The following is a 14807-nucleotide window of genomic DNA, read 5'->3' as shown; positions in this document are numbered from 1 at the left end:
TAAAACCAGTGAGTAAAGGATTATTGGGAACAGGACATTTTATTCACATGAGCGTGATTCCCAAAAGGTCCACCAAAGAGAAGTTTTTATTACAAAGACGGAAAAGTTACCTTTACAAATGACACAAACAAATGACCAGTTATTTATATCACGATTAAAAGGACAAACTGACCCTCGTACAGTGATTTTCAACTGGTGTGCCAGGGCACACTGCTATGCCATAAGACTTCTTATAATATGCAGTACCTCACAATTTAGGGCACTGACCTCTTTTCCCTTAGATTGTCAAATTAAAAAAATGACAACAGCCAACACAACAATAGCTGTCCATGTAAAATGAATAAAAATTATGCCTATTTTTGTCAGATTGGCAAAAAAAAAATTTTTTTTTTTGGTGTGTGAAGAATTTTAGTAGTTTACGTGTGCCATGAGGTGAAAAAGATTAAAAAACACTGCCTTAGTCTGTTGATATGACGGCAGTAGGAAGGACACACATCATCTATGCTATTTGTCCTGCCAAAAATGTTTGACCTGAATCTAATAAGGTAACAATCAGGCAATTCCAAATGAGGAGCTTTCTTGGAGGGGGGCTGGATCTTCAAAAATATCAACATTATTAAAATAAGATTAAGACTAGCCCTGGCTGGGTAGCTCAGGTTGTTAAGAGCGTCTTCCTGATAAGCCAAGATTTCAGTTTTGATCCCTGGTCAGGTCACATACAAAAATCAACCAATAAATGTATAAGTGGAATAACAACACTGTGTGTGTGTGTGTGTGTGTGTGTGTGTGTGTGTGTGTCTTTCTCTGCTACACCAACATCGCGGGTTCCATCCCTGTGTGTGTATGTGTGTGTGTGTGTGTGTCTTTCTCTCTCTCTCCTGCTACACCAACATTGCGGGTTCCATCCCTGTGTGTGTGTGTGTGTGTGTGTGTGTCTCTCTCTCTTTCTCTCTCTCTCCTGCTACACCAACATTGCAGGTTCCATCCCCGTGTGTGTGTGTGTGTGTGTGTGTGTGTGTGTGTGTGTCTCTTTCTCTCTCTCTCCTGCTACACCAACATTGCGGGTTCCATCCCCGTGTGTGTGTGTGTGTGTGTGTCTCTTTCTCTCTCTCTCCTGCTACACCAACATTGCGGGTTCCATCCCCGTGTGTGTGTGTGTGTGTGTGTGTGTGTGTCTCTCTCTTTCTCTCTCTCTCCTGCTACACCAACATTGCGGGTTCCATCCCCGGTCAGGGCACATACAAGGAGCAACCAATGAATGCATAAATGAGTGGAACAACAGATCCACTTCTTTTTCTCTTTCTCAACTCAATAAATAAAAATTTTTAAAAAGAGACTAAATAAGGCTGGGAGATACAACACCTAAATGTGTGATACTTGATTGGATCCTAGATACAAAAAGGAAAAAAAAAATCTTTAAAAAGACATTGTTGAGATAATAGAAGAAATTTGATGGACTTGTAACTAGATAACAGTCTTATTATATTCATGTTAAATTTCCAACTAAGATGAGAATTGTATTGTGATCATGTAAAAGAATGATCTTGTTCTTGGAAGAAACATGTTGATATATTTAGGGATAAAGTGTCATGATGTCTGCAACTAATTCTCAAATAATTCAATATCTACAAAACCAGGTGAGAAAATAATCTGGTAAAATGCCAACAACTAACTAACTAAATAAATGCAACAACTGGTGAATCTAGGCTATATAGATTGTCCCCTATGCCATTCTTGCAACTTTTCTGAGGGCTTGACATTGGTGATTGTGGGGGTGGGGAGTGGGGTATAAGGAGACTAAATGTAATGGAAAAAAATACAATAAAAAAAGAAAGTATCAGAAAGATTTTAAAAGGAGAGAGAAACAGAAATGGAATACCCCTAGGCAACAGTCCCTCATTGCCTTTACACAAAAAATGACTTTCCTAGCATACAATTAATGCCCAGTGGATCAGAAGTCTATAAAAATTCTTTGTTTTTTAAAATTTTTATTGAATTTATTGTGGTAACATTGGTTAATAAAATTATATAGGTTTCAGGTGTACAATTCTAGAATACATCATCTGTATATTGCATTACGTGTTCACCAGCCCAAGAAGACTATAATTCTGAGTCATCAAGCATACATAAGTCGAAGTTGGTATGTTTTGTAGATACACAAATAAAATACATCTGAAATTCAAGGGACAAGTCTGAATATTTATAAAAGAAATACCATTTCATTATCTATTTATTCCTTAAAACCATATTGTTTAGTTTTAGGTGAATTAATTTTATAAAAAGTATTTTAACTGTATCTAATATTTTTGCAATGTTTTAAAATAGTCATTAGCAATATTGAACGTAGCTGTCTATCAGAGTGAAACTCCTTCAGAACTGTTGTATAACATTCCATTATTGATTATACCAAGAACTAATTCATTCTTCTCCTGTCTATGTGCATTTGGTTGTTTAAAAGTGGTCCTATTAGTGTGCTGCTGTGAACATCACCTGAGCATGAGTTTCTCTCAGTGACAAACCTTGGAATGACATAGGGTATGTGAATTTCAACTTTACAAGGTAATTCCAAACTCTTTCCAAGGCATTTGTGCCAATTTACACGCCCACCACCATGTACCAGAGACCCTTCTGATCCACAGTCTCTCCAACACTTAAAGCTGTCAAGCTTTCTCACGTCTACCAAACAAACAGGGCTAAAACTGTGTCTGCCACTGTAGTCTCCATCTCCATTTTCCTGGTTACTCACTGAACAGGTTAAATTTCTTTATTTCCTTATGTTACACACTACCTGCTTTTAAAAAGGCTTTACTAGTCATTCAGTTATTTTTAACAGAAGCCAGCGAGAGGAACACAGCCACAGAGAGAAAAGGATTATCTTCTTGCTCAGTATAGTTGGTTCTTCTGTAGAATGGACTATGATTTTACTATCATCCTATATATTACTTATTGGTATGCATCTCAAAATAAATTTTTTCAAGTTTTGTAAGGTTAAGAAATGAATTTCCTATTAAGCAGTAGTAACAACATGACCTTTTGCTTCATTCAAATAGCTTTTGAATGAAGCAGAAGCTTTTATATAATTCAGGATTTGCACAAAACATAATTTTAGCTTTAAGTGGATTCCATTTTTTGTTCTCCATTTTTATCTGGGAAATGATGTAACAACAGCAAACATGATTCATGGTAAAGTGGATGCTAACTGACTAATTTTTATTATAAAGGGCTGACATTCAAGTTGCAGATTTTTTCACACAGAAACCAGGCAATTTGCAGATTCAGATTCCTTTGTTGTTATTAAGAGGCAGTACGATGATGATAAAATAACTCTTGTTTTGATATCCTAATACATTCGTTGACAGAACTGCTTTGAAACATATCATCCATAGTTTCAAGTCTGTAGCCCAGGGCCATAAAATTAAATTGGATTCTTTGTGTTATTCAAACATGAATGAGGTTTTAAAATCCATTTCTCTAAAATGAGGTCATCTAGCTTTCATCAAGCCCATGGCTCAGGACTTGGTTGGAGGTAGATAGGGTGACTGACCATCCTGGTTTGCCCGTGACTGAAGAGGTTGCTGGGTCACCTGATTTCCCATGCTAAAACGGGGAAATTCCAGGCAAACCAGATTGAGCTGGTTGCCCTATTTGGAGGCTAACTTGGTCAGCTGGTGGCTGGTCTGAGTTTGTTCAGAAAGCCTTCCTGGAGCAGGTTTTTCCCTGTCCCCCACAATCGACCTTTTCACAGTTTAAGGAAACTGAGGAACAGAAAGAAATTTCACTGCTAATTAGGTACTACTGACATAGAAACATTGGCATCGTGGAAAAACTACCAAATGTTTGGAAAATACCCGTGCTCAGTATGCATATGTAAACCACATCAAAACTTTACAAATCCCCTAGGTGTGATAATAATAATCATCAATCCTGATTTTGAAAGCCAGTTTCTACCTAAAAGAAGGGTCTGTCAGGCCACTGGCAAAGAGCATAATGGATCTTTCTAGAAGGCTGTTTGCTGAGTTCCAATCCTTTTGACCCATGGACAGAAACTGAACCTCAGGAAAATCTGTTTCTAGTCTTGTAGTTACTCAGCACAGCCACAGAGCTGCACTGAACTCACAGTAACCTCCACCTCTGCTGTGGGTATAGCTGTGAAAAACAGTCAGTGCTCTCAGTAGCATCTCTACAAGTCACCTAGAATGCAATGAGGACTGATCCACAACTCACTCTTCTTCTCGCCCCACATCCAATCCATCGACAAATCGTGCCTTCTCTGCCTCCTAAATATATTCAGAATCCAATCACTTACAATCACCTGCCTGCCCTCCACCACCCTGACCTAAGCCAGAATCACTGTTCCTCAATAGACCTGGTCTCCCTGCTTGGCCCTCATCACCCTACAAGCTATTCTCAGGAAAGCAGCCACCTACTGTGTGTGTGTGTGTGTGCATGTGTGTGTGTGTGTGTGAGATATTAATTCCAAACCTCTGCTAAAACCCGCTGAGGGCTTCCTGTCCCACTCTGAGTAACAGGCCAAGGCCTTGCAGTGGCCTTGATCTCCATGACCCACCCCCTGCCTTTCTGAACTTGCCCAACACTCACACAGCTCCAGCCTCAGTGGCCTCCAGTACTGAACACAAGGAGCCCCCCCCCCACCCCATCTCTGCGCCTACACTGCTCCCTGCTGGAGCTCTCGCCTAAGGTGTCACATGGGGGGAAAAGAAAAGAAAAAATAAAGAAAAAAGATGTTACACAGCCCACTCCTCACTCTCTTCTGTGGGTCACTTCTCAGTAACCACCCTGTTTCAAAGGCCCCTGCCTCAGCCCTGGCTGGGTAGCTCAGTTTGTTAGAGCACTGTCCTGATACGGCAAGGTTGTGGGGTTGATCCCTGGTCAGGGCACATATAAGAGTCAAAGAATGAGTGCATAAGTAAGTGGAACAACAAATCGATGTTTCTCTCTTACTTTTCCTTTCTCTCTTTCTCTCTCTTCAAATCGTTTTTTTAAATGTCCCTGCCTTCACTTCCACTCTATTTCTTCTTCCTTGCTTGACTTTTCTTCACAGCACTTGTACCCCTCAGGCACATCTGTTCTTTCTCATTTATCTGTTTCTTGCCCATCTGCCCTCATTAGAATATAAGCTCCAAGAAGACAGGAGTTTCTGTCTGCTTTGTTTGAGGCTGCACCCTCAGCATGTCACCCACATCTGGTCTACTAGGCATTGAACAACTGCCACATGATTCAAGGACTCATGGAAGCGACTAAAGTAACATCACAGGCCAGGGCAGGTACCAGTAGGCAGATGGAGCCAACTTCCAAATGTATTTCTTGCCTTTTCTACCAAATTTCCTCAGTTACCAAGTCTATAACCCTCCTTTTCTTAGTGTTCTCATAATATTTATTTTATGAATGCCCCCAGAAAAATGTGGCCCTTGCTGGTTGTTGCAGGGCCCCCATCTTTCATCCTGATTCACTGCTTCCTTCCATAGCTGCCTGGCTCAGGGAACCCCCACAGAAAGGTTGTCCACCTCCAGTGCCTGACTGCAGAAGTCTAAAGCAGGACTACCCACATCTTGTTGGAGATTCTAACTCACACCTGAAACCTTAGCTGCAAGGGAGTCTGGGAAATATAGCTGACAGCTTCCTGGCATCTGCAATAGGAGCTGTTGCACTAGAATAGCATTTTCAAGATTGTGGCTTAGTCCCCATTAGTGGCCTGGAAATCAATTTATTGGAATCAGACCAGAATTTAAGTGAATGTGAGTTCATTAGTGAAGCAGTGAGACAGAAAATGAGTTACTCCACAGACACAGCAGCTCAGAATTTTTTCTAATGAAATGGAATAGACTAAAAATGTTAGGATATACCTTATACTCTAAGGATAAGTACTATTTCTTAAATATTTCTGTCCAGTCCTCAATCCAGAACTATTAAGTCTGACTTTCTGGTACATCAGAATTTTTAAAAAACTCTCCAGTTAACTCAAATGTGTGGCCAGGCATAAAAGCCACGGATATCTGGTTTTGTTCTTTTGTTCTTGGAGAATCGGTAGTTCTGTACCCATTATTCCAGGCCAGCATCTGGCCCCACTAAGATTCAGGTGACCATGGTGCTGATGGGCAGGCTTTCCCTAGAGTCTATCTGCATCAAAATTCATCTTTCTCATAGCCAGGATCTTCTCTTTCCCTCCTCCTGCTTCAAAGCCCACACTTCCTTTGGGGCACCTCTCAAAGCCCCTGCTCACCATCCACTGACTGATGAAACCTTGCTCTGCCTTGTGACTGGACTGGCCTACATCCTCAAGCTTCCTGACTTCAGCAGCCGTAGGGAGGACTTCCTGAATATGATTGCTGGAATTCATTACATCAAGCAGATAAGCAAAACACCAAAGAAACTCAGGCCTAAGAAAAAACATAGTTATTTCCTCAAAGATCTAGCACACCTCTGCACCCTGCACATCAAGGGAGGAAAGCAAGGGCAAGGTCCACACCTCCATAACACCTGCTTGTTTTTAATCTAGCCGATGACACAGTGAGGAGGAAGCCTCTCTTTCTGACAAACTAACAGCTAACACTGGGCAGGGGAAGTACACTTGCTGAACTGTCAAACCAGATGCTTTCCGGAGCAACATTCGAAAGGACTGCTTGTGAATGAAGCAGGACAGCCACAAACTCGTTTGTTCCTCAAACTTCCCCCGAGGCCAGGCACCACTTGCTCAAGTCCCTGGACACAAGATGCCGCCAGGAGCCATAGGTGCTGTTTGGAGCCAACAAGAAGTGGGGCCACTCCTCCCCTCTTACTGTTGTCCCCGCCACTGGCCTAATCACCATGAGGAAACAGTAAAACTATTCCTCTGCAAGTCATGAAATGATGAGCAATTTTTGTGCTTTTTCATAGTGTTTTGCATTTTCCAAGTTGCTTACAATTGAACACATAGGGCTCCTGATTTGTGAAATAAGTTAATTAAATCTCTTCCCCTGACCTTCTGTGAAAGTGTATTACAGTCACTCTTTCTTGAGGTTCTTCCTGGGAGGACCTGCTACTAATGATTACTTTAGTCTCTGGGAAGGATAGCAGAGTTCTTAGCCCTGGAGCTAGGTAAAGGAAATGCAGACCTGATTATGACAGCCTAACATCAGAGACAGACTTCCAGACTGGCTTAATAGGAAAGAGGTATCATGTGAATCCACAGAAGGTAGACTCCAACACCAACTTCCTTTTGGCACAAATTTCAGTCCTGAAATCGAAGCTGCAGGAGCAGAGACCAGAGAAGGTAGGACCCTGACTTCTCCATTTGCTACTTGCCTGAAACTTAGCCTCTCGCCTGGAGATGCTGGGAGAGAGCAGGCCAGGGTTCCAGGACAAAGCACAGAGGGAATCCCTTCTTCCTAAGTTGGCCTGCTGCCACCTTAGCCTAGAAGCTTGGGACACTTCCCTGTGTGTTGCCACAAGCATCCAAGCAACTGGGAAGCATAGATCTCTGAGTCAGAGTTGGATGGAATCTCAGTTCAACCTTTTCTTTTACAGATGGCTGAGGCCAAGTGCCCTGAAGCAGCTTACTTGAGATCACCCAACCAATTATTGACACAGATGGACCTGTCACTACCTAGACTCTGAGCTCCCAGGCTAGTGTTTTCTACACATTTCATTCCTAACTAGAGGTGTGTCCTGCCACACCTCACAGGCTTCATCCAGCTTTCCGTATCACCACTTCTACTGCCTGTGAGTATCTGCCAGGGCTGCTCTCAGAACTGTCCTGGCAAAGGATTAATAAATACTTAAGAAACTAACTGATCTGTAAACAAGGCCACATTCCTGCAGAATGAGTGAGTTGTCTCACATGTAGTCACCTGGAAGCCACCATATTGGGGGATCAGCTGAAGTTATAGAAGACCTGGACTCTTACATTATATCAGACCACAACTCCTACAGAACAGCAGGCAGGGGTGAGGGCTGGGGGCACGCCTTCCTTCCTCTGCCCCACTGCCTCTGCACCTGCCCCCCCCCCCGACAAATGCCGTTTTGTGACCCTCTTTGACCCCCTTATTCATTTTATCCAGCTTTCATCATAAATACAACAATTGGGAAGGATGGGAAGACCAGCCTTCTTTACACTCCCAAGGTGCGGTTTCCTATACCTCCTGGGGATTGGCTACAGTTATGGAGGAAAGAGAAAGGCCAGGTGCTGGGACAAAGATGAAGACCCAGACCCTACGCTCAGGAAGGTCTCAATGGCCTGTGAAGTTAAGAGGAGAGACTCAAATTCACTTCAGGGGATATAAGAATGTGATAGATGCTTGGGCACTTCAAAGATCTACTGGTATTTTTAGCTCTCACCTGTGTGAGCCCCTGGATCTGAATTAACCAATATGCAGACTATATCTTATGCTCACAGGACCTGTTGATATTGTTAATGTTGTTCAGAACTTTATAGTTCCCAAAAGTACCAACACGGTGACCAAAGTAAAAATAAGAAATGTATCCACCTTGCTTACATTTATGGCTTGCTATTGTCTTTATTTTAAATTTATATGTGGGGAGAGGACCATAATCTTTCAGTGATTATGGTTTCTGATTATCTTAATTTGACTCTGCAACTACCTATTCCAGAGGAAATTGGAATTTTTGACAAATCAACAAAGCACAAGTATTTATGAAGCACATGGCCCTATGATATACAGACCCTCCCCGAGGCAGCTGACAAGCATCTAGGAAGCATGTTTGAAGACAAGCTTGAAACTCTGGTTATGGGACAGGACATACCTGCAAAAGTCCCATCTCCATAGAATAGATAGAAAAGGGGGCAGAGAAGACTTGTACTTGAGCCAGGAGGGCCATAAAGAATGATGAGACGCATGCACATGTATATGAGCACCGGCACATGCACATGCATGTGTGAATGTAGCATTTGGGAGGGTGCAGCTGGGTCCAAGAAAAGGAGAGGATGTCAGAGGGAAGCAACAGGTTACAAAAGCACAGGGTAGCCTTAGGTTAGCCACTATTGGATGCTGAGGAACACACCTGACCACAGCAGAGAATGCACTTTAAGGATTAACAGGAAAACGTTAGAAGGGCATAGCTCAATGATGAAAGGCCTGCAAAGACACTGTCAGCTGAGAATTCACAAGATAAAACACAGAGGGGAAACCTGGAGATAGAAGGTCGCAATCAGACACTGAGCCAAAGCCAGTGTCCTTCAGTCCCCTTCCTTGGGGAACATGCCACAGTAGTGTCAGGGCAGAGCTCTGAAAAGGCCCGGGAGACCTGTTCTCATCCAGTAAGCTGGTGGGTCCCAAGGGAGGAGAGAGTGCCCCAGAACATAGCCTGCCCAGAGCAGAGGATGGTGCCCTGCATAGCATACATGCTCAGGAAAGGAAGGAAAGGGTGAAGGACCAGCCCAGGTCCTCCCAGACAGTGTCTTTTCAGGATCTGCTCTTTGCACTCCCACTGGAGAGAGAATAGAAAGAGAGGTCTTGGTTTATGGTCCAAAAATGCTGATCTATCTGTGATTGAGTTCCTGTTGCAAGAAGCTGACCTGCAGGAACTTCAAAGGTGTTGCTTCCCCTATGATGGCATAACTTGTTTTTCCCTACGTTCTCTGGGAAACCCTGGAACCTTGTGACCAGCAAGGGGATCATCAGCCCACTGTGCAGCTGTGGTATGACACTTGGCTGTCCTATTGTCACCTCCACAACTCCCAATAGGAGCTATGCACTCAGCAGCTGACAGCAGCGTCCCGAGTCACCTCAGGAGAGGCGGACGCCAGCTGTTTTCATGTACAAGCCCATCTGGGTCTGTCTGCATACATCTCTCAAAGATTCAGATGAGTCTAGCATCTAACTCTGTCTCTCTACTTGATGCTAATGTGAAAGAAGTTGTTGGCTCATAATGAGAGATATCATATTATACGGTTTCTGCCTAATGTATATCATATCATATCATATCATATCACATCACATCATATCCTGTCCTGTCCTATCATGAGGTCTGTGCTAGAAAGGCAGAATACAGACATCAAAGTCCCAGCTCCGTTTAGCACCCAGTTTGATGAGGGAATTGACAAGGTACACAACCTTTCTAACCCTTCCTTTCTTTACCTTTACAATGGAAATAATGACATCAGGCACCTCAGACAGTAGTTGTGAGGAGAAATGAACACATATATGGCACTTAGCACAGCATCAAGGACTTGGAAGGTGCTCAGTAAGTATTAGTTTGGTATCTATTGTTATTTACTATTAGAACCTCAACCCATTAGTCTCCTGTCCTTTCCGAAGGTAGGATATGCAAGAATACTTGGGGCACAACTCTCTAAGGACATTTTTATAGGTTTCTCAACCTGAAAGAGACATCAAGAATTTAGTCAAGACGCTAGTCTCTGAGCAGAGTCACACCTAAATCACCTGGAAAAAAAAAATCACCAGTTATTCTGTTTTTAAAGAAGTATGTCAGCATCCTTCAGAGCGAGGGTCTAGCTTTAATCACCCCGTTCATGACCTTCCTCCCAGAATCTCATTTACTCCTGCCCCCTCCTGTTCTCACAAATTTCCTTCATGTTTCACATAGGGACATTTCCTTCTCCTTACTCAGACCAATCTGAAAACCTACCTCTTCTAGCACCTTGGCCAAGGATCCAACTTTGTTCCCCTAGTAAAGCCACCCATCGCCGTGGAAGTGGCCAAGGAAAGACATGATCACGAACACAGCACTTACATTTCATTCTCACCTGCCAGCTGGGAAGGTCACTGCTAGCTGCTGCCCTGGCCAATCTCAGCCACCACCAGTCATTCCATTCACGCTACACAGCTTCTGCCTGACATTATCACAGCACTGTGGACCATACTGAAGAGGCAGAAAGGTCTAACTGCAGGGAAGGAATTGCCAAGTCTGTCTTATTAACCCAGCACTTCATGTGTGCCCGGTTCATAGAAAGCCATTCAATCTAAAGAATGAACAAAGGAATGAATGAATGAATGAATGAATGAGCTGCTCCCAACGTCTTACTTGTCAAGACACAGAAATGCAGCATGGGAAGAGAACTGCAGTTAATTAAACTTCTAGAACAGTGGTTCTCAACCTTCCTAACGCCGCGACCCTTTAATACAGGTTCCTCATGTTGTGGTGACCCCCAACCATAACTAAAGCATAGTGATTAATCACAAAAACAATATGTAATTATATATGTGTTTTCCAATGGTTTTAGGCAACCCCTGTAGGTTGCGACCTATGGGTTGAGAACCGCTGTTCTAGAAGATTAGCTAGAAGGAAATCCTCCACCTGGCTTCTCTCGGCTTGGGGAGAAACAGTAAAATATTTTCATTTCATCCCCAACTGGGGACCTGGTCCACAACCCAGGCATGTGCCCTGACTGGGATTCAAATCGGCAACTCTTCTGTTCACAGGCTGGCACTCAATCCACTGAGCTACACCAGACAGGGCGCATTTCCTACTTTTTAAATTGCTTTTTTTGAATAGTTAATATATTCATATCGTTCAAAATTCAAAAAATATATAATTTTCAACACCGGGAAGTCATTTAACCTCCTGGAGCCTCCGTTTCTTTGTTGGCAAAATAGGGCTTGAATGGGGACTGCTGCGCAGGGATGGTGAGATTGTGTGCAGAAAAGCAAACACTTGAGCAAAGTGAGATCTGCGGGGCCTAGGGAGGGGGAGTCTGCAATCACCATCATGTGACAGTCGCAGGAATACGGTGCTGCGCTCACCCTCACAGGCAGACCTTCCTATATCCAGGTAGATCCAGGTGATGTCTCATCCTGATATTGGACAAACCCTGTTTCCCTGTACTTTCCATTTGTGCTTGCTTCTAAATAGGGAAGTTCTGCCTTAGACTCGAAGTCCTCCAGAGTCTCCACCCTGGCTTATACCAAAGTTTCCACCAGAAAACCCAGCAACTGTATCTCACACCCTGGGAGAGTCAGAAATCAGCATCCACAGAATGAAGAGACAGTATTTTCCTCTTCATGAAGCAAAGTTCTATTCAGATTAAAAAAAAAAAAAAGTTTAATATGGTGGGCAATGTGTAAGTATTTTGTCCTGAGCGATATAATAATCTACTAAAATATGCTGCTATAAAGTGAAATCTTCATATTTAAAAATCATGTAATAGCTCGGTTGTTTGATCCTTGCTGCATAAGGGTTTCCCGAGTGCTGTGACAAGTAAACAGCCATCTTGGCCTTTTAGGAGTTTGCCACAGATACCTCAAGGACACAGTGGTCAGGGGAAGTGAGCGACTCAGTGGAGAAATGACCATCCATACTGCAATTAAATCAGGTCAGGTGAGGACTCTGTGAGAACCTCCTGAGAGAAGGTGACCATGCTATATATGGAATAATGGAGACATTGAGGACAACAACCATGGGACTTAAACATCATCAGCTGACTGAGGACCTAAGAGAGCTCAACATCCGTTCTTAGCTGTTTCCTTCCTTCTCACCAACCCCAACAGGACAGGGATTGCCAGCCACCCCCGTCATAATCTGGAGCTTGTAATCGCACCTTAGCAACCTCTGTTTAAGAGACAAAGGCCACTACGGTGTCACAGCAACTGTAGCATTAACTGGACAATCTGAATTATGAGAGAAGTGAAGAGAGGGCAAGAAAGGTGGGGTGGAGCAGGAAGAAAGCTCACAGCATGGTCCCAGGTCGCAGGTACCCCAGAGTTGAGGCTTTCTCTCAGTTCTCCATCTCAGTTGTACCCAGGTGAGAGTGGGGAAGCCTTAGGTCTTAAGTAACAATAAGTCACCAGAGCCCAAGCCTAGCTCAACACAAAGAGAAAAAAACAGAGGAGTCAGATAGTTCTGACTGCAAAGTAACTTTGAGTCTCCCTCCCTACCCCAGGCTCCCAGCTGAGGGGGCACTCGGGTCCCAGCCCAGCTCTACAGTGCCTTGGGAGCAGCAGGGCCTCCATCGCCCTGCCCATAAAGTGGGGCCACATACAACGGCGACCCTTTTCCAGGCAGGAACCGCAGGAGCATCTGAGACTCCCTGGCAGACCTTGCACACACCCCCACCATCCCTTGCAGAAGAGAAAATGAAATGCCTAAATTCCAGGAGGCATCATCATCTGGTCCTGCAGGCTGGCCAAGTTGGGGGCAACACGCAAGATGCCCAGCACATGGAGGAAGATGTTGGCAGGGGGAACCTTCCTAGTCCAGGACGGTCTAACCTCGCTAAGTGTTTCTTTTATATGCACCGTCTCACCAGTTCCCCACACAGCTGCCCCTATTTAAGCGCCCATTTTGCAAATGAAGAAACTGAGGCTCCAGGTGGTTAAATGAACGAATCGAAGGTGGGAAAGGAAGGAAACAGGACTCATTCAGCTTTGCCATCCGCACCAGCCATGTCGCAGCCCCGCAGGTCCCCTCGTAGGCTCAGACTGCGATCCGCGCGGAGCCGGGATCCAGCGCTGTAAGGATCCCGCCACTGCAGAACCCCCTGATCGCCCGCCCGGAGAACCCTGTTTCACCGGCATCTCGAAACTTGAACGGAGAGCCATTAACCGGGGGGGGGGCGCTCGAAGTGCCGAGACTCTCGCCCAGCGCTCTGCGCACCGGCTGCGGCACGTGGCGTCGGCCAGCGAGTGGTCTGGAAGGTGGCGCTGGCCGGGAGGGGCGATGCGATGCCGGAGCCTGGAACGCGGGGCCGGCGAGGGGTAGTTAGGGGCACAGAGGAGCAGTGCTGGCTGCGAGAAGACAACGCGGCGCCCGGTCTCGGCACCGCCCGCAGCCCAGGGCGCGGGTTCCGCACCTGGCCCGCACAGGTCTCTTGGCCCCGCACCGAGCTCTCTCGGGTGGAGACCCCGCCTACCTTTGCTGAAGGACATCGCGGAGGAGCGCTCTCCGCAGGGCTGGCCCAGGACCCTAAGGCAAGGTGACGTCCAAGTGCCAGCCCCTCGACTCGGGAGCACCGGTAGTCGCCGGGTGCAGGATGAGGGGGAAAATGACATATTTGGGCAAAGCCCGGGCGCGTCACCCGCGCAGGAGGAAGCCAGAGAGGCAGCAGCGCCGCGGCGGGGCGGGCCCGGCCCTAGCGGAAACCGCTTAACCCCTGCGCTCCCCGTCAGGCCGCGCCACCAGCAGCCCGCCCAGCATCCCCAGCATCCCCCGGAGCTGCGACCCGCTGCTCCTGATGCCAATGAACCGGAAGCCAAGCTCATCCTGATCAGGAGGAAAATAAGTCACTGGTCAACTCCTTCGGGCTTTTCAGGGACATCACCCCTGGAAGGATTTGGGGAACTTTACTCCATTTTTATTTTTAGGTCCTCAAGAGCATAGGACAGGCACAGGGGACCACCCAAATGGCTGGTTAGCTTAAATTGAAATTACATCAGGGCTGGAGGGAGTCACCCCCAAAAGTATTCAAAATCCTTCCTACTCCCTCTTCTGTGGGCCTTTATTTTTCTCCCTAGCACTCATCACCTCTGTCAAAATTTTTCTTTTTCTTTTTTGTTCACTGTTCTTTCTCTGGAATTTTGAGCATTACCTCACACACAGGGCAATAAATATGTTAATAATAATAAATATAGGACTCAAGGAACTCTAACCTAGAGAAATAGGGGAGGAAGATTATCCCTCACATTCCTACTTATTTTGCTTCTGTAAATCCCGGTGCCTGAGAAAATGCTTTATTTGGTGAGCTCAAATATTGCAAAGCCAGGTCACCCTTCCAGTCAGGTAAGTGTTAATTACTGTGAAAAGGGCTGCTTTATATTGTAATTTAAAGAACTGATGTTCTGTGTAGTGAAAAACCATTCAAGTGAGCTGAAAAGTCAGAGCTAGTGGGCTTTTTT

General features: G+C 45.0%; 1 protein-coding gene across 6 annotated transcripts in view; it reads right to left on the bottom strand.

Moving 5' to 3' along the window:
• PFKFB3 (6-phosphofructo-2-kinase/fructose-2,6-biphosphatase 3) overlaps positions 1-13963 on the bottom strand; it is a 74308-nt gene extending 60345 nt beyond the window's left edge. For all 6 annotated transcript variants that reach the window (XM_090266477.1, XM_090266474.1, XM_090266475.1 and 3 more), the window contains exon 1: positions 13826-13963. In XM_090266477.1, coding sequence (XP_090122603.1) covers positions 13826-13841 — 16 coding nt within the window. In that variant the 5' untranslated portion in view covers positions 13842-13963. The remainder of the gene's footprint in view (positions 1-13825) is intronic.
• Between the last annotated feature and the right edge of the window lie 844 nt (positions 13964-14807).

The sequence above is a fragment of the Furipterus horrens genome, unplaced genomic scaffold (assembly GCF_987537825.1).
Source record: "Furipterus horrens unplaced genomic scaffold, mFurHor1.1.pri manual_scaffold_2, whole genome shotgun sequence".
NCBI lineage: Eukaryota > Metazoa > Chordata > Mammalia > Chiroptera > Furipteridae > Furipterus > Furipterus horrens.
Note: the sequence above shows the minus strand (reverse complement) of the source record. Positions and strands in the feature narration are given on the sequence as shown.